We start from the raw sequence: 23,002 nt of genomic DNA, 5'->3' as shown, positions 1-23,002 counted from the left end.
CTTTTGGAAGCGAAATGTTTTATTTGCCCTCTTGACCTCAGCCGGGTTAGTAAATAGATTTAATTTAGAGTGAGCAATGAAGATTGTTAGGTAGTATAGTAAGGATAATGATAAAAGCCGTGCTCCATCATGCTCGTCAAGTCTGGATTGGTGGACTTCGCAGATATGCAGAATTCTCTGGCAAGCCGGTTTTGTACAGTGTTTTACCCTACCGTTAAATACAGTGACTTTTAATAAAATGAAAGTTCTTGGATACTTTTGTCGAAATATAATTCTATATTGATAAATATTTACAAACAGGGAAAATAGTTTCAGGTACGTTTTTCAATTTCGCTTAGTGGATACTGTTGGATTTCTGACGGGTTCTTTTTTCTGAAACAAATATTATTTAACATTAAACAAGTGATAAGACATTTCTCAGTTTAACGAGTACAGGTATGTACTTTAGAAAATGATTGTATCATCTACATAATATTTAAGTAAAACGAATTCATTCAGATTTTTCATGATTCAACTTTATGCCATGCCTTTAGCCATGATTATGAGAGCACGTTGGGCCAGCGATCCCGGTCACCATCATTAACATCCGATCATAAACTAAAATTACCTACTTGAGGGAGTTCATGATGGATCTAAGAACATACTCAGACATAAATATCTTCTATAAGAGAGGAAATCTGTGCTCAAATAGACTGATAGTAATGATGTTCACATACCAATATCAGGATCAACTTCGGGCTCGTTCCAGGCCTGCCGCGTGGAGGTGGTGAAGAGGATGAAGAATAGATTAGTGAAGAAGTATATCCCTGCTGCCAAGTAGAAAACCTTGTGCCAATCCTGGGCATTCGTCTGAAATCGAGAAAACCACTTCAACATACGCACAAAGATATTTGTAATCGTTATTATTAAAACTACAGAAAATCGCTATTGAAAAAGGATAACATTTTATATCGTAATTGATGGATTGAGCACTGTGAGGTTGGATTGGTAAATTTCTCATATAAATCAAAGAATATTTATTGAAGTAGCAAACAATTGTGTTTGAATCCCCGCAGCAAACTAACACCCAGCAAGTTTGTAGTGGGCTTCTTCTTAGACCAGTTGGAACCCTCGTAGCTTTAGTTTCATTGGTGGACTTCACACACCTTTGACAACATTATGGAGAACTCTCAGGTATGCAGGTTTCCTATTACCGCTTATACTACTTACCGCTTCTATTACGTAGTGATACTCCTAGCGTAACTGAGCCTTCGCTTGAAGAAATTAGTAAGCGACAACGTTTCTAATCCATAAGTCATCACTGGCAGTATGTTGCTGTACTGTACGAGTATGCTTGTCACAAGCAACATTGACAAGCATACAGTGGCGTGCATAGAGGGAATGCATTCTCCAGCACGAGTTATAAATACTTATGAGTAGGCTTTTTACAGGTATCACAATGTCTATCCTTAATTTTTTTTATAACTGGTACTGGAGATTTTCTTCATTTTATATCATCTGCATATCCGGTGCAAACACTCTATGCACGCCACTGCAAGCATAGTGTTACAACTAAAAGTACAAAAATGAGACTTTTGCTCACCTTGTCTTTAACAATGAGCCCGCAGACGAGCGGCGCGATAATGGATACAACGTTTGCGAAGAAATTAGAGATTCCCATCAGGCTTGAGCTGAAGTTTGGCGCCAGGTCGATAAATACCAACTGCAACGAACAATAAATGTAGCCTAAAAACACTGCCTACAGAAAACCGCTATTGAAAAACGATAACATTTATATCGTAATTGATGGATTGAGCAGGTTCCCGGAATATACAGCCAGGGTGTTAATACAGGGTATACTCTATAATATCTATTCCAAAATTCAGTCAAAAAGAGTTCAGCAGTTTTTGCGTGAAAGAGTAACAAACATCCATCCATACAAACTTTCGCATTTATTATTTTAGTGGGATAGTGTCAAAATATCTAAGGACTATACAAAATACACTATCTAAAGTTCACTAAATCTACACGCCGCCTAAGCTCATGAGTGATTTTCCGTGTCTGGGTGTTCATAGATATATTATAAATATTTATGTGTATAATATTCTTAAAAATATACATCGGCTATCTTAGTAACTATAACACAAGCTACGCTTACTTTGGGGCTAGGTGGCCCATGTGTGTATTGTCGTAGGGTATTTATTTGTTAATTTATTTTATTCAGTACATATACATATGTAAAGAAACATTTAACTCATTTTTTTAAGTATCAATCGGCCTTTTTTCGTTTATGTTGTTTGTGTAAATATTCATTAATGCCAATATTACAATATTTGATTATTTATAGACAAACATAAGGCAGTACACATACTTTAAATTGGAAGCTAAAATTAGCCGCATATTAGCTGTAAACGCGACGAGAAGTCGCGTCTAAAAGACTTCAATATATTTACAAACGCTTGTGCGACCGGAAAGAAAATTCAAAGGAATTGTAGCCAGTGTGCGATCAACCTGACTCTCATATCATCTTATGTATTATTCTATTATAAAAAATATCTTATCTGTTTCTGAAAAATAAATGATTTGAAAGAACCCTATCTCCCTAGACTACTGAAAATTGATGGATCTTTATTCCATGTTAATAGTATAAACAATTTATAAGATGTTAAAAGTGGACCAGATGGTTAAAAAAAATATCATTTTTATTTTTATAGTGATACCAGCGCCTATAAATAAGACAACACATCACAGGGCATGCAAGGAGCACGTCCTGCAACATGCCGCCCGGTCACAAGTGCCTGAAATGACACCGGTAACCAAGCCCTTCAGACCGGAACACAGCATTGCAACAATGCTGCTAAGCGGCAGAAATAAGCACAGCGGTAGTTTTTCCCCGGATCAAAAACTACTAGTAATAAAATCAACTATCAAACGATTTAAGGATAAATATTCATGTATCACATCACATCAGTAGCTTACAACAGTCTACTGCTGGCTAAAAGGATTTTCCCAACGGGAGGGTAGGCCCGTGTCCAGCACGCTGGGCAGACGGGTTGCTGATCGAAGTAGATGCTAGTAGTAGCACTGAGGACGCTGTTGCCCGTTCTCTGATACATTCCCTTAGTCACCTCGCACGATATCCGCGGGAAGAGAAGGGGTGGTGACAATTGTATTATGATCTGCCGTTTCTACACCGCATACTCATATATAAATATATGTGTATACATGAATGTCTCTCCGTGATTTCAAAGTAAATATCTCTTTCTTCCCCGCATTGTTATAAATTATATACTGGATCAGAATAATCTTAAGAACAGCAAAATTTTTACAGGAATCTCACAGGCAGAACAAAACAGTTACCGTCATAATATCTCCAATAGGTTACTATTTGGAGACTTAATTAAATGTTTTCTAAACTTTTTAGACAATTATCTAATGATGATAAAAGTTGTGCTACTTGCGAAAGAAAAAACATGATTTCACGGGCCCATACTAAAGATTGTAGGACCCGTGAAATCACATTTTTTCGCGACCTCGCTGCGCAAATGTCGCGAGCCACCGTCTGATTAAAATAATATAAGCTAGTTCCTTCTTACTTTATTTTATTCAATTTTATCCCGGCAAGCTTTGAATAATTTATCAATTTCCCCAACCGTTTAGCAATGAATGCAGAGTAACAAATTAATCAATTGATTTATAATCGCGAAAACGTTTAGGTATAATTTATTAGTAACTTCATAATTTATAGATGTCTTAGTAATTTATTCTCAAGATTTATTATAGGACGGGCCCATTTGAAGCACTGCCTTTATGAAAGGATTAATTTAAAGTTATTTATTGAAGATAATTAAAGTTACAAAAGATTTTTTGAATTCCAATAGATGCTATTGGAATTTAAAAATCCCTGTGTAAAAATGATTTGCAACTTTTTTCTTATTTGTTGACTCTTTATCTTCTAATTACTAATAAGCCAGTATGTCTGTAAAAAATAAGGGTAATTTTTTTACATTAATATTTTGCATGCAGAGATTTTAATTTTTTTAGTGCCATTATTACATAATATTACGTTAAAGAAGACATTTGACAACTTGAAAGTTAAATGACTTTCTAGTAAAGCCCTCACCTATGTTACGTTGGTCTATTTGGACTATAGGTGCTTTCACGAAAATAACATAAATAGGGTAAATTATAGTATTACAGGCACATGTGACTTAACACGGTCTAACCCCCAGGTTGGTCACGGGGTGGCGCGGTGCAGGAAGTATTCCTTGCAAGCACAATAGTACTCAGTAGCGTGCATACAGGGTATGCACAAGGTATGTAGATGATATAAAGTGGAAAAAGTCCACAGTACGAGATATAAAACCTTTAGGGTAGGCCATTTGTATCTCGTACAACACCAACTCTTAAGTTTTTAATAAATCTGTGCAACAGATTTTCTTCATTTTATATCATCTGCATACCTTGTGCATACCCTGTATGCACGCCCCTGATAGTACTCCACAATAGGACCACTAATCTGGTGGTCTGCTTGGTCAATTATTACTGTTTAAAAAAAATATATGAGTCTTGAAGATTAATAGCATTCATTCTTATTACTAATAGCTGGTCCATCGAAGGTGGAAATATCAGCTAGATTATTCCCCCATTACATAAAAAATATATATTCATTTACCATAAATCCGGTGAACTGGCCAGCGTTAATACCAACACTTATGATCAGCATCACCACTGGCAGCCAGTACATACTCGATGGTGACAAAGACAGGCCGATCAATGCTAACGCTGGTCCCCAAAGACCTGGAAAGGAAAAAATTAAGTTAATAAGTTGATCAAGAAATAATTTATAGATGTTATAAAGATTTGGGTGGCAATTGAAGTTTAAATAACGAATAACATTTCACTGTTTTGCATTCAAGATACAGATAGACTTTACAGATAGAGTTTTTGCTTCAGTATCGATTATAGATTGCCCTCCAAAAACAAATATAAATTATCGTCAATGTCCAGAATCGACCCGTTACAGTCTTTTTATAATTAAAGATATTATTCAACTTTTTTGAGAGTCCAATAGATTAGATTCTCTAATGGTTTTTTTTTAATTCCACTAAAACAAAACCCTAGACTACATTCCTCCGGTGCCTAGAATCCTGGCGGTAAGGGACGATGAAGTCGAAAATAGTAGCTGGCAAACTATTGTAATTATATTAAACCTATACGTACCCCCTAATCACTTAGCGGTACGAATTCGTCAACCGTCGACCGAAAAAGTTTCTTTTAATAAGGCTACTGGTATGAAGTGTTAAAGTAAGGGTGGAGTGCACTGTTTCCAAATAATAACGAACAATCAGTCTAAACGAATTTGAAACATACCGATAGAATTAAAGAGTTTCCTGGTGTTGGAGACACTGAGCCAGTTGCGCCTGATGATGAGATCTGTCATGGAACCCATGGGGAAGCTGAGCAGGAACATGGCCAAGTAGGGAAGCGACGAAAGCATTCCATTCTGAAACACAAAAGTAAATTCCATTTTATTCATTTAGTCGAAAATTACAACGAAGTTTTCAATTTCTATTCAAAAGGTGTTAAACATAAACTAATAAGTTGTACCGGCGCACCCTACGCCGTCGATAATCATTAGTCTGGTATATAACTACATTGTAACATTTTTTTTCAAACTATATTAATGCTAAACTAGACAAAAATGTGATAATTAATAAAAAAAAAAAATATCTGAATTAGAAATTGATATAACTGAACTACGATGTAGCAAAAAATTCTTTCAAATATTCAAACAAATTTTAAGGAAGCAAGTGATATTTAATTGTTTAAATGAAAAACGTACATAAATCCGTTAAGTTGGGAATTGACGGAAGCCGATAGGTCAATCCTATCCGTGAAAACCTGATAATTCGATACATACCTTGGCCAGCTTAAATTGGAGTACGTCGGACATGTAGGACGGCATCTCAGTCATCAGTGTGAAGAAACCCCAGTTCTGGCCGCAGTGCGCGATGACCGCGGCCCAAAAGGGCAAGCAAAGGGCAATCTTCTTATAAGGAGTTGGATATTTCTGTACACAAAAATAAAGTTATATAAGTTTACGATCTTTTTTTAATGATATTAAATTTCATTCAGAAGGGTAAGAGTCACTCAGTGGGCGATGGAGAGAGCAATACTAGGAGTATCTTACTACGTGATCAAATGAGGATCCGTAGTAGAACGAGAGTGACCGACATAGCTCAACGAGCGCGAAGCTGAAGTGCCAATGGACGGGGCATAGCTCACAGAACCGATGGACGTTGGGGTCTTAAAGTGCTGCGCCTTTGTTGTTTTTTTTAAGTGTAAACTGATATTTTTTATACTTAAAAAAACAACAAAGTACAGTATAAAACGATTACAGACAGGTTACACATTAACCCCCGCTCCTTTTTTTCATCTTACAGGCGAAAGTGAAGGAGTGGGGGGGGAACATTTCTTAAAAGGAGGTTACTATCATCGTCATATCTTCAACTGATTGATATCCACTACTGGACATTGGTATTTTCCATCCACGTGCCTGGGCACTGTGTTGGAAGGAGCAGAGCGGTCGGAGGTTACTATACCGTCAACTGACAGCACCTTTTAAATGTCAGAATGGTACAGAACTCTACGCAACTACTCCAGAGCTACAACACATAATTGACCAATTATTAATAAGGTTGTCGGACACGGAATGCTAAAGATTAAAGGCCCGACGCCAACACCCAAAGTGGTTCACCCAACCATACAAATCCAACTCGACATTGCTTAACACACCCGATAGTCGCAGGAGCAACGAAACATTGAATCTTATTACAGATATAATTACGGTAATGACGAAAGGATACAAGAGTTAGAGTCTACTTTTAACCTTTTGCTTCCCAACTCTTCCCAAAGAAGTTTGGATATAAGCCAGTTCCTCTTTTGAAATTAATTTGGAAGCTTCTGGAGATTGGGACCCAAGGTAGAAGTAGGCGCCGGTCCAGATCAAGCCGAGGATGCCGTTGGTGTAGAAAATGGCTTGCCAGCCCCAAGCTGTTGCTATGAACCCTGAGGCTATGAGCTGTATGGCGAGTCCTAGCTGGCCACCTGAGAAAAACACTCGGATTTAAAGCATCAAAAAAGGTTCACTCCAATTTTTTATTTCATAATATGCATAACACTCGCCAGGACTTTAAATGTTTTAATTACTCAGTGTTGATAGTTAACTATCAATTAACATTTGTTAACTAAACACACGGTTTTTCTATTGTGGCTACGGTATTCAATCCAGAGATATTTTCCAACCGCACGTGAGATTATTTATTTATTTTTACAACTTTTTAAAACGGCAGGGCCACTTACTAGATGTAACTACATATTTTATGTACTATAGTACAATTTTTGTGTACTTTAGTGTTACCCTGCAAAATAAAGGTCATTCAATATTCTTAGAGTGCCGCAATAATTCACGGAACAATGGTGTCTTCCCGTCATGGAACAGAACCCATTTAACATTGCGGTCCAAAAGTGCGTTGAATAACGATGATGAACGCGGTATAGGTGCCTTCGTGCTAAAGTTTAACAAGAAGGCATGCAAGAATCACGTCCTGCAAAATGCTGCCTTGTGTCCATCAACGTGAGGCGTAGGTGGTTAGCCCCATGTGCCTGTAATTGACTAACTATGCCTTTCGGGCTAGATAGATAGATAGATAAAACACTTGTATTAACTGGTAATTGATTCGTATGCAAATGCGGTTTTAATTGCTAAAGCAATCTCTTCCAGACAACCTTTGGGAATAGTAATTAAAGCGGTCGAATATATTGCAGTGCTTGTACGTGCGCAAACGCAGATGCACTCTGCATTCCCTCACTCCATATTCCGAAGGGACTGGAAAGAGTGTTGCAATACCGACGGCGTAATGTGCTCTTCGAGGCACGGGGCGAACAACCGCCAATATTTGGGCTCGTATAGAAAAATCCAATACTATTCACCCGTCAGTTCGGCCCGACCCGAGGGTTGAATCTAGGAACTCAAGATCTGCAGACCAACATGCTCGACACTAGACGACGACACATTATACGCCACTAGAACAACGGGATAGTAAGACGAAGTATAAAAGTTGACGAAGATAACGAGGTACCACAGAATTAAGCTTAATCTCACAATAAACTAAACTAATTGGATATCTTGTTAGAAAAAATCTTACGTACTCAAGCTTTTTATCGTTTCAGTTTTATTTATGTAATAAGTTCTTCTTGAAGCTTACTATTACACAAACTTCGAACACCGTTATCATCATTCAGTAGTTTATTTTTGTCTTAAGGATTTAACTTTGTTCTATAATAGTACCAATATGTCGCCATTGGGAATTATTGCGGATTTTGAAACTTTCTAGGAAAGTATTGTTTTGCGATAAAAGCAACAAATTTATGAAAACAAGTTTTGTTGGTATTTTTAAAATATCAGCAAATTTTTCGGAATTTGAAAAGAGTAAGCAAGAATCAGCATATTTATACTCTTTGAAACTCTTTAATTTTGTATTCAGGGGTTTCATTTATTATTGTAAACTAATATGATTAAGTACTAATATGATTTTTTTGTTAGTTTGTAGCTTTGTTTGTAGCGAAATGGCTCTGAAACTACCGACCGATTTTAGCAATTTCTTGACCAATAGAAAATTTAATTATCAATCAGTAACATAGGATATAATTTATTTGGAAAAAAATTGAGACCCTAAAAATATAGCCATAATATAACGTGTGCAATAAATTCCCTAATACTAAGTAAATAACATTTTACATAATATGTAATTTAAATAATAAGTTTATCACATTTTTATATATGAGCAGCTTGCCTATTTCCAATGTGCCTAATAGTTTAAATGTTATATTTCATAATTATATTTTAATCGCTATTCATTAATTTGACAATTCATTCATCTGACTAAGTATTATTATTATTTTATTTTTTACATCAGTTAATTTTTTGTATGTAACTAAACTTAAATCAATATGTGAAATCTTATTGACATGTATTTTGCAATAAATGATTTTATTTAGAGTCACTACGAACAGACTGCCTTGACGTTTCAAAAGTGCTTATTTATTATATATATAAAGTTGAAATAAATAAATTTAGAATTTTTGAATTTTATAAGAAGCTTAGGCATTGAGCTTGCTTGCTTAACGTCGCCAAATGAACAAAATTTAAATCAAACTTAACAAAAAATAATATAAGATAGATAAATTCTTTATTGCACACAATTAAAAGATAAAAACAAGAAATATAATAAATAATAAAAAAAGAAAAATAAGAAAAATACGCATTATCGCTTTAAGCGATCTCCTCCAGACAACTCTTAGTGAAAGATACAAATAAATAATTATGGAAACTGGATAGTGCAATATGTCAAAAATGGGTCATCACATAAACTACATCAACTATAGGTAATACAAGAATAAGTAATACAGAAATAAATATATACATTTATATATATACAATCCCTACTAATATTATAAATGTGAATGTAAGTTTGTTTGTTACGCTTTCACGCCAAAACTACTAAACCGATCATCACGAAACTTTGTACACATATTTCTGAAGGTATTAGAAGTAATATAGGAGGCTTTTTATCTAGAAATTAAGCTCAGTTCTTTTAGGACGGAAGTGTGATTTTACACCATAACGCCGTCAAACGATAACTGATTTAAATAATTACTTTTGTTATTTAGAGGTTATAATATCGGTTTAATTTTGCCAAATTTCATGTAGATCTGATGAATGTGATTGGAGATAGAGGACAGAACTGCTCAGCGGTCGGCACAAAACCCGTCATTTAAAGCTTAGTTATCCTATATACATAAAGTGCTGCCACAACTTAATATCCTTTTATATGCTTACAGCGTATTTTTATTCTTAACCCTCGTCACAAAAACGACGTTGTGTTCGACGTTTCTGTGTGTATGTGTGTGTTTCTGTCTGTCCAAACGGACGGACTGTTTCCCAAACGGATGGACTTTACTTTGTTTATGTTTGGAAGGTGAAATCGTCGGGAGTGCTCTCAGCTACATCTGATGAAAATCGGTCTAAAATGGTCGCCGCAACAGATTACCAGATTACATATTACATACAGATTACATATTCCGATCTAAAGGGTGTTGTTGCCGATACAGTTACAGGCACATGAGGCTAACCACTTACGCCTCGGATTGATGGACACAGGGCGGCAATTATATAACGTATTACATGACTTGCGAATGTTGCTCTGTTTTTCTAGATTGTTTTCAACTAACCATCATGTGGGCCATTTCTTTGATCCGTTAATTAATATTATTAAAAAAATAATCACCTGCATAGATGATGGTGCTCAACCTCCCCTTCTCCTCCTGCGGAATCCACTGGCTGACGAGATGATGCATGGAGGGGTACACGAAGGCTTGCGTGAGGCCTTGCAGCACTCTCCAGAATATCACGAACTTCCAACCCCCCTGCGAAATGAACCAAAATATTAATTACACTTTTATGACCATCATCATCATTTTTATCGGTCCACTACGGTGAACAGGTCTTCACAGAAAGAAAATAGTTAAATCCGTAGTCTACCAAGCTGGCCAAGTGCGGATTTATAGACTTGACTTGACGTTATGGAGAACTCTCAGTCTCATGCCCGTTTTCACTAACGACAAACAATGGCTAAATAAGTGATGCTTAATCAAAGAAAAAATCCTAGGCATACATTTATCTTTCACCAATCGATTTTCCTAACCTAGCTTGTCTATGCATCTTGCCACAAGGTGTGGTTTTTTTGTGTTTATATCATATTTTTCATCTTTGTATGGATTTAAGGTTAGTAAAGAAAATCGAATTAATATTTGTTTCATATGTCAAGTGTCAGTTTCGTAGTCCCCTAAACATTACGCACCGGCGTATCGGTGTCGAAACTTAAATGGCGCGTAACGTCCCTAGTCATCACATAAATGTTGGTAATCGTTTTTATCTCTAGGAACCACCATCCAATTTACGCGATTCCTAGGTATAGTGAAAAAGGCCATAACGCATGCCAGAAAAAAATAATTAAACATAAAAAAACATTCGGCTACGTTTGTTGTGGGCTTCTTCTTAGACCACCAGGGTGCGTTTGAAACACTCGTAGCTTTAGTTCTAAAGTTTACGAATATGGTTATCGCCATTATCTCACTACAGTGTATTTCACATGTAATGTACGCATCAAAGGTGCCATCTATGGACCTTGAAAGATATTTTTGACTTTGACTTTGTTTCCTTACGCTGTTTTCCTTCACCGTCAACGAAAGTGATATTTAATTACTAACATTTAAACGCGCATAACTCAGAAAAATTAGAGGTGCCTGATTGAGCTCGGTCTCCCCTAAAATGTAGCCGAAGCCTTACCCGCTTTGTTTGAAATTAGGGTCATAATAAGACTAAATCAAAAATAGTACTTACAATTACAGCACTAATGGGCAGCACAAAAGATATCAAAGAGTTGACCACGATGGAAATGGTGATGAGGATCTTCCCCCCCAGCCTCTTAGCCAGCTCTCCGCCGGGGATCTGTAGGATCACGTAGCCCCAAAAGAAGGAAGAAAGGATCACTGTCTTCTTCTGGTGATCCCAGTCGAAGTGCTGCAAAAGATAAAAATATATAATAATATGGTTTTTTTATGAAACTAGCGAGTGGGTGGAAACCTATCGTTTCTAATTCTGTACCTATGTACTAAAAAATAAGAAAACAGCCACATTGTTGATTACAGCCCGGGTCCAGCAACCTGAGGCCTCATGTACCTGTGAGTACATCGACAACCACGCCCTTTAGCACAGAGCTTTGCGGCAGATTACGCATGGTGGTAGTACTTCCCCGGACGAGCTCTGTCACAAAAAGCTACTAATAAAAAACTTAGGTCAAAGAGTAAGCTCATTTTATTTTTTTGGCTTGGTGGAAAAGCTTTGTTGCTACCTCCGACCCTTGGGCAGGACGGAGGTTACGAGGGACTCCCCGCTCTTAAGCAGGTATACCCAAATTAAAAACCACCACGGCATGTCGATCTTGTTGGCTTTGTTAGACGCCCGGGGAACCCGTTTTATACCTCTCGGACGTCTACCCACCACCCTAACCGATTGCTAGGGCACCCGCGCTAGCGAGGAGGACAGCTCGAACCCCCCCTTAGGCCGTAGAGAGCTTGTGTAGTGTCCGGTAGCGAGAGGCGTGTGAATCCCTGTTATGCCGCAGAAACATTATTTTATATCGGCCCATAAATGGAAATTTTATATCAATAAAACACAATCGCGAATAATAATACGCTATGTTGCCAGTGACCCCAATAGTATGATATCTTGGGTAACATCTCATTTACATAATATTGCAGCATGCATTTATGTTAGCATTTCAAGAAGTGCGTGGGTTATGCTTTGCGCAAAAAAACAACTTTGCTTTATTACATTTTCGATTTTACGCACAAAAACTTCGGCGTTTTCCTTTGTAACTAGCAAAAGTAGGGTAACAAGTGAAATAGTTTCAAATGACGATGTGAGATGGTGATAACAAATAGTACACCCGGCTAAGTTAGTTGTGGACTTCATCTTTGCACAGGGTGCTTTTGTAAATCACGTAGCTTTAGTTTTAAGTTTTCGAATGTAGTTATCGCCATCATCACACTGCTATTATTATTATTTTGTACATATGACGGCCGATTGGCGCAGTGGGCAGCGACCCTGTTTCTGAGTCCAAGGCTGTGGGTTCGATTCCCACTACTGGAAAATGTTTGTGTGATGAACATAAATGTTCTTCAGTGTCTGGGTGTTTATCTGTATTTTATAAGTATTTATCAATATTGTTCAAATGTCATCTTAGTACTCATAGTAGTTTTTTTTTTCAATGAACGCATCAGAAGTGCTACTTTGTGCCTATTTGAAATATTTGACTTCGACTAATTTTTCAGTGTAGAGATTAAGTTATAGAACCCTAATAATAACAAGCTATCTTAAACATTGATAATATAATATTTAGAGAAATTATGATATGAATTATGACCGTTACAGCTTTTTGTGACTGAACTCAGCCGGGGAAGTACTACCACCATTTCTGCCGCCAAGCAGCATTGTTTGAATGCTGTGTTCAGGTCTGAAAGGTTGCCACTGTAATTACAGGAGGCTTAAGACCTATACTTCAGATTGGTGGACACAGAGTGGCACGCTGCAAGACGTGCTCCTTGCATGCCCTGGCTTAAGTGGCACTGTTTATTGGCTAGATAGTTTTACACTTACCACAAGGTCAGAGGTCATCTGCTTGACCTGTCAATGATTACTATGAATTGGAAGACACATACATACAAATTGATTTCATATCATATTATTATAATTTACTAACATGTATAACATAAAGAAGTTGTTCTTACTACGCCTCTGTTTTCTTCTAAATGTGTAATGTTAGTCTCAGTGAAGTTATTACTGGTGGTGTCCACATCGGTCGTGTTTTCATTGGTCGAATGCATATCGGTCATGTCGACTATGGCCATACTCATGTTGACTCGCATGCTGAATGCCAATAGCATGCCGATAAAGAGAAGCAGGGTTTGCGTGTGCCGGACCCCCCAGCCTTCTGTAATACAGAAAAATATAGATTTTAAACAGCACTCGGCTCGTAAAAAATAATACGTAATATAAGATAGAACCCGGGATGGTTCAATTCTCAGCGGGGGCAGTTTGGAAATCTATAATTACTTTGTTATCTTCGATAAGTCTAGTGGCAGGCATAAAATGTGGGGAGCACGTTTCAGAAAGAAGTTAGCCCGCCAAACCGAGTCGGAGCAGTGGGGTGGGTCTATGCTCTGAAACGGACGATGCAGATGATGGTTAAGATGCTTGTGCAATGTCAGTCTGTTGGATGAACTAAGTAATATTATAGTTGTGTTTGTTTGTTTGCCTTCACGCACTAACTTATCAACCAATCAATTATTTATATTTTTGGCGTTTATAGGTATTTGAAAGGATGGAGAGTAACATAGGCTACTTTTCATCCCAGGATATAAATGGTTCATAGGATTTTTAAGAAACCGTTATAAACGCGGACGAAAAACGCAGGCAACATTTAGCAATTAACAAAGTACCAAATTTAGGTACGGTGATAGCTCGACGTCACGTTCGGGAGACCGAGTTCGAATCCCAGAGTTCAAATCTTCTGACTTTTCTAAGTTATGTGCGTTTTAAGTATTTCAAATATAACTTGCTTCTTGCTTGGTGAAGGAAAAAATCGTGAGGAAACCTATGCAGGTCACCTGAGAGTTCGACATAATGTTCTCAAAGATGTGTGGAGTCCACCAATTCGACTGAGTCAGCGTGTTGGACTACAGCCTTAACCCCTTCTCAATGTGGGAGGAGACCCGTGCTCTGTAGTGGGTTGATGGGATGATGATGGTGAAGATGAAATCAAACTAATAAAGAGGTATCCGAAGGTTAAATTGTATTTTGACCTCGAAACTAAACTATATTTTTACTCTTCCTACAATACCTACATTTTTTTTTAAATTACAGGCTAGACATTTTATACAATACCTACATTTTTTTTTAAATTACATGCTAGACATTTTACAATTTTGCCTTTTACAACGCAATGTATGTTAATATAAAAAATTAAACCTCCAAGTAATCTGATGAATAAATAAACAATCATAGGTTAAAAAACGATACAGACCTCCGTGTGCCACGAACCGGTTTAATAAACACGTACAATATTAATAAACAAACAAAACATATCTTTCCAGTAATGTAATATGTGAATAATCAAGTACGGGATAATGTGATGATCAGTGACAACAGGTTATGAATAAGCGAAAGCTACAGAAGGTTTAGAAATTGTATCAAGACGTCACGGTCTGCTTTTAAATGTTGTATCTAATAGTTTCAAATAAAAGCTTTCTTGTTGGTCGATAAAACTATTGTAGGAAAAAAATAATTACAAAAACTTACTAGGTCTAACATTTTCAACTTCCACCGGGACGCCCATGGTATTTCTCCAAAATAATATGCTTGTACCACGCTGTCACATCTCAGCGCTCAGAGATGCGGTATCTCTCTCGCAGCGATCACTTCGTAGTGCGAAATATACTCACACGCATTGCTAAGGTCTTGCATATCATTTCCAACGCAGACATCCGTGGAGAGGACGTATGCTAATTTTTTTTTTCTTACTTGTTCCTTTTTTGTGTATTTTAAGTTTGTATTAAGGTATTACAGCGGTATTTATTTAACTGATTTTAAGGAAACTCAGCGTAATGTAAAACTCTCTGTACTTTTTTCTACCTCTCACAATGGTCAGCACTGTGGTTTTATAAGGGATGTTTTTTGGGCAGCGACCCTGCTTTCTGAGTCCAAGGCTGTGGGTTCGATTCCCACTACTGGATAATGTTTGTTTGATGAACACGAATGTTTTTCAGGATATTATTATATATAATATATATATGCGTATTTATGTATATTATTAATAAAAATAACAGTCATCTTAATACCCATAACAAAAGCTACGCTTACTTTGAGGCAAGATGGCGATTTGTGTATAGCGGTAGTATATTTATTATTTTTTTTTCACGGCAGAGGCCCGGTTATTTGGGAATTTTTAATTCCTGTATTTTCTCTTGTCTAGATTTCTACTTCTTCTTTATAGGACCTTGGGTATGGGTTTAACATAATGCCATACCTAAAGGTACAGGTAAGCCCGTTACCATCCTAGACTGCATCATTACTTACTACCAGGTAACAAAGCAACCAAGGGCTAACGTATTTAAAAAAGAAATTATAATAATTTTAATAATATGTAGTGTTTCACAGTGGTTGTTCCGCCTATTCTGAGTTTTTAATTTTCCCCATTTCATATATTTATCCTTTCTTTATATCGTCGATGCAGTGTCGAATATAATTTAAAAACAGATTCATGTTTAAGTAAAAACATTTAACATTTTATTCAATGTTATAACAACTAGTGATGTTCAATTAATTTTTCAATGTTGGTTTTCCAAACTTTATTATCAGCCAAAAGTAATTCGAACCTGGCCTTGTTTGTAGAGTTTTAAAACTTCTAAAATAAACGATGTTTAAAATAATATAATTTTGTCCAGTTTATAAAGATTTTATAAACTTTCTAATAACTGGTTTTTTACAAGAGCCATTAATTTCAACTTTTTACTGGTTTAAAGTGACTTTGAAAGCAACACGTAATGAGATAAAAAAACCACTGATTGAAAACATATTGTATAAAGGATTCATTTCTATGTGTCTTATGAAGACAGATTTTCCAGATTTAATTTTCTTGGACAATATATACATTTTTATCACGAGTTCTTTGATGGAAAATTCAATTTAGGAATGTTTAATTATAAATGGAATCGAATTCATTTCAAAATATGAAAGATTGGACTCTCCATGCATTTTTGTTTCAGTTAAAACTCATAAATAAAGTTTTTCTACAAGGTCAAGAAATAATTTATATCAATACAAGAGGTTATCGAGGGGTTGAAAACCAAATCTGTGCATTTAAAAAAAACTATTATTATTGCGATCAAAACAAAAACATCCGTGACTCCGGGTATTAAGAACTATATTGGCAAAAAATTATAATAATAATATTTTAACCGTAATATAACGAGTATTACTAATTATAAATGATGTAGTTTATCAATAGTTTATCAGCTTTGTTATCAGTGGATTTACTTTAGTTTATTTATGAATAATATAACATTAAGACATTGACATATATAATGTGTAAAGGACCAGTTGGACATAAATGTAGCCAAAATTATTCGATTCTATTATATTAAGACGTCTTTGCTCTGTTGGCCTTGTAGCCACAAGACAACACCATAGTATATTTAGAGTTTAGCTAGCTACTCTAGTAAATCACCATCGTCATCTGCCTACTAGCTTTCCTCGGCTGGCACTGAAAAGCATTCTGATGTGAGAGGGTTTTACAATATAGACTTACTAAGCTGCTGTAATGCGGTTTTTAAATAATACCACCCGGCGTTGAGGTTAATGTGTGAAGCCTCTTATGTAATTAAACTGGGAACCACGCCCTTCAGACCGGAACACAGCTGCTGCGGCTGAAATATGTATCGCCGGTAGAATTTGAAGGAAGGTGGTGACACTCGTAACACAAGTTACCAAAGTGCGAGTGTTTAAGCACTCCTTTGTGCACAAATCACTAGAGTATCACTGTGTCCATAAGGAGATTCCTGCTGTATACATTTTTCTATATAATAATAATAGTAAGAAATAAATAAATTCTTATTATTATTATATTATAATTTAATCGGATTCGCTCTGTACTAGTGTGCCACAACTTCCAGCACTGCTAACAGCGTAGTGGTGGGCGTTAACAATGACGCTGGTAATGTAAATTTTTGAACAGAAAACCCCTAAAATTGTTTTATCCCAACTCGGAATCCGAATCCAGGATTTCGAGCTCCGTCGTCATGCTTTCTACTCACTTAACCAACAAAACATTGGCGAATGCAGTAGTAGTACGTATGTTCCACCTGCTCAAGCACGGGAACATGGAATAGGAGAAGTTTACCCCCGTTTACTATTACACATATATTCATCATCATCATCAAATCAACCTATTACCGGCCCACTACAGAGCACAGGTCTCCCCCCACAATGAGAAGGGGTTAAGGCCGTAGTCCACCACGCTGGTTGGACCCAGTGCGGCTGGGTGGACTCCACACACCTTTGAGAACATTATGTCGAACTCTCAGGCATGCAGGTTTTCCTTAGAAAAGTTAGAGGTGCGAGCTGGGATTCGAATTCGGCCCCCCGAAAGTGAGATCGAGCTCCTACCAAATGCGCCATCACCGCTTCACACACATATATTATTTGGATATTATTTCCAAAATTTCCATTTTTTCTGCTTTTAATTGTTCTGAGATTTGATAAAGTTGTGGGAGAGGATAACTTTTTATCCTTTGCCCGGGGAAATAATTGTCTCCCGCCTTATCTATAAATCTAGGATTATTATGATTATAGCATTAGCAAACCTTTTAGACGACGGTATACCGCGATAAGGTTGATTAAATAGTAGTACAGAGTTACTACTGCGGTACATCAATCTGATTAATTTTCCTGTAATAACCCCGGCAACTAAGCCCTTCAGAGTGGAATATAAGCAGTGCTGCTTGGTGTCAGAAGTAAGCATGGGGGTAGGATTCCCCTGAATGAGCTCTGACACGAAGCTCTACTACTACTAATCCGCAGTAGTTCAAATCTACAGTGTATTGGAGGGCATTCAACTTGCGTAAAAGCGCCCATTACTTAAACTGTAATTGGCCGAGTGAAACGAGCTCTCACAGTCGAGTGGGATTGCGCTTAGTCCGTCTGTCTGTCAGAGACACACCAGAGCCCTACAATTTATGAATTAACGAACAAAGAAAATTCCGCACTGAGCCTCCGTAGTCCACCACGCTGGCTCAGTGCGAATTGGTGGCCTTAACCCCTTCTCATTGTGGGAATTTCCCCTGTAGTGGCTATATATAGATATTAAATTACGAGTATGTATGTTGAGACAAGAAAATAATACATCCGCTAAAACTCTCGAAATAAAAACGCACTTTTTAACGAACCGCTCCAATAAATATTAAATAAAAGCTCCGTAGGGATAATGTTTGAACAATGATAATGTAATGAAATGAAGTTGATCTGTACGTTCATTATTTGGAAACAATAAACAATATTTACGGCTGATCAAATATTCAACGCAGCTCTAACATATTTCATTCATCACGGGTAGTAGCGCCATGCATTCGGATATTCTCGGATAGTTCGGCTATAGCAGCCCAATCACCTCAACTGCGGAGTAACTTGCCAGCTTCGCCCTACAATATTTTGTATTCCGTTTATTTAACTCTCTATAGTGTCTGTATTTATCGCTATATATAAATCTTTTTTAATCTCTAGCTATATAAAATGCAATTTTTTTCTTAAATTGCCTTTTTTTGTACATAACTTTAGATTAATTGCGGCTGGCGTTCACATTAAAATTGCTAAAAATAATAATATTTAAATCTTTCGGCGACAACTCGAACTAGATCGGAGAATCGATGGACGTTGGCGTCTCAAGATGCTAAATTCCTAGTCAAAGTCAAAAATATCTTTGTTCCACTAGACCCATAGGGGGCACTTTTGATGCGTATATTACATTAGAATTACACGGTACTGAGATTATGGCGATAACCATATTCGTAAACTTAAATCTAAAGCTACGAGGGTTCCAAACGCGTCCTGATCTAAGCAGAAGCCCACAACTAACTTAGCCGGGTGATTTCTTTTTGTTATCACCGTCTCACATTGTCATTTGTCACTGAAGCCGCAATGGAAAGCCTAGTGTTGGTAAACCTCCCACGAGGCGACCAGATAACCTAAAACTTGTCGCAATGAGGCATCCGACCAGAGGCATAAAATAACTGTAGCTAGTGGATCTCGTCAAAAACCTATGCCCTATCGTGAATATCCTGCAGCTGAGACGTTTATTATAAGGCACGTCTTACTCGGCAGGGTGGCCACGGCCGAAGACTTCAACCAGACGAAATTATAAAGCTTATTCCATTAAACAATAATAGTTTCCTCAAGACACACGGTGCTGTGGGTAACGTATAACGACAGATGTCACCAGTACTATAATTATACAGTCGTATTAGTTCGTTCAGCTGAAAAATTAACAGAAGGCCAACGATACCAATGTAATAGTGAGTACAACCACCTTCCATTATTTCTTTTGCGTTGCTTAGTTTACATCTTGGGGGTCAGACATAAAATTATGTGAGAAATGGTTATCATTTGTGACATGTCAACTGTGTAATGTTCGTGTCATCATCATCATATCAACCCATTACCGGCCCACTATAGGGCTCGGGTCTTTTCTCAGAATGAGAAGGGGTTAAGGCCGTAGTCCACCACGCTGGCCGAGAGCGGATTGGTAGACTTCACACACGGTAGAGAACATTATGGAAAACTCTCAGGCGTGCAGGTTTCCCCGCGACGTAATCCTTCAAGATTTAAAGCAAGTGGTATTTAAATGGCTTTAATTAAAAACGCACATAACTCCGAAAAGTCAGGAATGCGTGACGGGGTTCGTTCTCGGTCTCCACGAAAGGAAAGCCGAAAAAAACAACACTATTTAAAATTTATAAACAAAAAAACATCAACTCCGGGGCTTTTGAATGCCCTAGCAATCGGCGGTCAGGGCTCGAGCGTAGGAACCTCGTAGTGCCTTCTGTATCTGATCCTTGATCCAACAACCAAGCGAGAGCTTGTTAAGGTGTTGGTCGAAGCTTCACGCGAGAAGACCATTGACTGGAACGACTATGTATACCACTATTAATACCAGTGATTCCCGAAGCATAGCTTAAATTCTAAATAAAATATACTAATTTTAGGAGTCCCTTAAAAAGGTCCTATTCAACAATATGTTTTAAAAATTGAAAGTATTTTTGTGCTGCATTTTAATCCCCGTGCGCATGTTGACCGCAGAGCTGTTATAAAAATAAATTTATTTTTTTTGGTTAAAAATGTTGAACAAAATCTTGTCGTTCCACAGCCGCAGCACTTTCAAATTACTAGCTACACACTCGCGCAGTACGCTGGCATTGCAACATTTTTTAAACAAGCCATTCTGTCTATGCTGGCAATTTTTTGCTCCTAATAAATTTACATAAAAAAATGCCTATACATAGGTTTACAGAGCACGAGCACATGCACGTTTTCTAGGTTTTTAAAGCACCCGTAGGAATCGTTACGTTTGCGGGGATGAAATTTACACTATATCTTTTCTTAGAATATAACACCCTTAATGCATAGATAAGTTTTGATGTGAGGCAGTAAAAGTGTTTTTATGGCTATAATGACGGCAAATTGGCGCAGTTTCCAGCAACCCTGCTTTCTGAGTCCAAAACCGTGGGTACTGATGTTTCCACAGCTAGAAAATTCAATTTTCTTTATATCGAAAGTTTTTATGTAAATATACTTATAATATATATATATATATATATATATATATATATATATATATATATATAAACACCCAGACACTGAAAAACATTCATGTTCATCACATAAACATTTCCAGTTTAGTTTTATCATTATAATAATTGTGTGCGTCATCCGCTTGAACCTTCAATATTACGTCAGATCCCAAACTATAGATTATATAAAATTTCATTAAGTTGCAGTGCAGTGGTTGAATCGAACGTATGTAACAAACAAACAAATAAATAAACGAAGTTATTATACAAGGAAGGCGTGCGAGCCAACGTGTTAGGTCGGGGTAATTGGGATATGTAGGAAAGTAAAGGAAACAATAAAAAATTTATGCGGAAGAAGTCACGGGGGATTGCCTTTTCAAAAATCAAAACCATGTTCTAGTTCAAAAATTTTATTTACAAATTTACATAACATATTTACATTAATATAACAATACTGAACTTTATCACTGTAGTTACATTTTATACATAAATAAATATTATTAGTGAGTAAAATTTAAGTACTCATGCTATTATAAGCTACTTAAAATTATACTTCCTAACTGCAACACGTAGATATTTTATGCAATGTACGCCATAAAATTTATATATTTACTAAATAATTTTAACATTTTGCCAATTAAAATCACGTCACTGACCTCATTTATGACCACAGGACAGATTTAATATAAGTATTAAAAAGAGGACCCACTTGATACTAAATGGAAAATCATGGAACCAAAGAAATATATGTAAGGAAATGCAAGGACCAAAAGACCGCCCTGTGTCAATGTACCTGAGGCGTAGGTGTTGATTCCCATATGCCTGTAATTACACCGGGAATCACGCACTTCAGTTCTGTTGTTACTCTAAGGAACTAAAATTAGAAACACTCAAAACCACTACTGTTAGTTCCAGAGACACGTCGCTTCAAATACAAATTGAAGCTGTCGTAAAGACAGCCACTCCAATATTAATAATAGAGGTCAGTGAAACCAGTTTGTGTCTTAATATTTTGGAGGTAAATAAACACAGCCTTAAGAGTACGCTGACCGGTAACTAAAACCGGACTTTTAGTTCGCGGAATGCTCAAGAGAACCGCGCGATCTTTAAGTTTATCTGATCTATTGTTAAGCATCCCCTTTTAATTCACGGCTTTTATTACATCCGTACGGTCCATGTATGCACCGATGTATCATGCAATGCACCGTTTTAGTTCTATCTATACTTAACTTAATATAATTAAGCGAAAAGCTGACTAACTATATCTTTTCTTACCTGACGATATATTTTCTTGTGACCTCAACCGAATAGCTTTTGTAAACTTTAGGAACATCATACATTTTATGGTCAGGCTTACAGTTGACGGCTTGCTTTTTTTTTTAGAGATAGTGCATGTTTCAGTCAAATACGCGAATTCGTTGGTTTTCTTGCGCAAAGTAACGCCAGTTTCTATCAAACAATAATATGTGCGTGTACATTATACGCATGGAGAAAAGCGTGGCTAGTGCAACCTTAAGATTTAACACCATTTTACCTTTAGAATAAGTTTTATGCGCTCGAAAATAAGAGTATCGAATCATTAACGTCAATAGGTTATTGGCCTTATTATCCGGACACAGACTGTGCTAACTGAGAAATGTTTATTAAATAATATTAATCAATAAATACACATTGTTTTAACGATAAACGTCTACTGCTGGAACTAATATATCTTTGCATCTATCGGCTCCCTAAGAATAGTCGACTGACCACCAAGACGGGGTTCTTCCTACATTGCGCTGGTTACCAGCACCTCGGGACCCTAACGTTGTTCTATGCATGTCCGAGCTATGTACTCCAACATACATCTTCTTCATCATAGGTCTCGGAGCGTCCCCTGATATAGCTAAGCTTCGCAATTCCCTTATTTCTAGTTCTATCACTCGTGGAATACTCCGATACTCTATTGCCTGATGAGTGACTCTGGGCCTTCGGAGCTATAAGTCATCAAGTACGC

At 36.9% G+C, this 23,002-nt stretch overlaps 1 protein-coding gene across 1 annotated transcript; it reads right to left on the bottom strand.

Annotated features, from left to right (window-relative positions):
- Window positions 1-253: 253 nt before the first annotated feature.
- On the bottom strand, window positions 254-15,081 carry LOC120628923 (putative inorganic phosphate cotransporter). The gene is made up of 11 exons (XM_039897597.1): window positions 14,966-15,081; window positions 13,396-13,598; window positions 11,447-11,626; window positions 10,332-10,470; window positions 6,872-7,089; window positions 5,903-6,052; window positions 5,353-5,485; window positions 4,655-4,779; window positions 1,583-1,702; window positions 717-849; window positions 254-372 (listed from the first exon to the last, which is right to left on the bottom strand). Exons 1-11 carry the CDS (start codon window positions 15,000-15,002, stop codon window positions 335-337), a joined length of 1,476 nt encoding a protein of 491 aa, XP_039753531.1. The 5' UTR covers window positions 15,003-15,081; the 3' UTR covers window positions 254-334.
- Window positions 15,082-23,002: the final 7,921 nt, after the last annotated feature.

Source organism: Pararge aegeria, chromosome 13, assembly GCF_905163445.1.
Source record: "Pararge aegeria chromosome 13, ilParAegt1.1, whole genome shotgun sequence".
NCBI lineage: Eukaryota > Metazoa > Arthropoda > Insecta > Lepidoptera > Nymphalidae > Pararge > Pararge aegeria.
Note: the sequence above shows the minus strand (reverse complement) of the source record. Positions and strands in the feature narration are given on the sequence as shown.

Coding starts and splice junctions, on each gene's coding strand:
- LOC120628923 (XM_039897597.1), bottom strand. CDS start 15,002: ATGGGCGTCCCGGTGGAAGTTGAAAATGTTAGACCTA. Junction 10,471..11,446: donor TGCCCATTAGTGCTGTAATT/GTAAGTACTATT, acceptor TTCATTTCGCAG/GGGGGTTGGAAGTTCGTGAT. Junction 373..716: donor CGAAGTTGATCCTGATATTG/GTATGTGAACAT, acceptor TATTTGTTTCAG/AAAAAAGAACCCGTCAGAAA.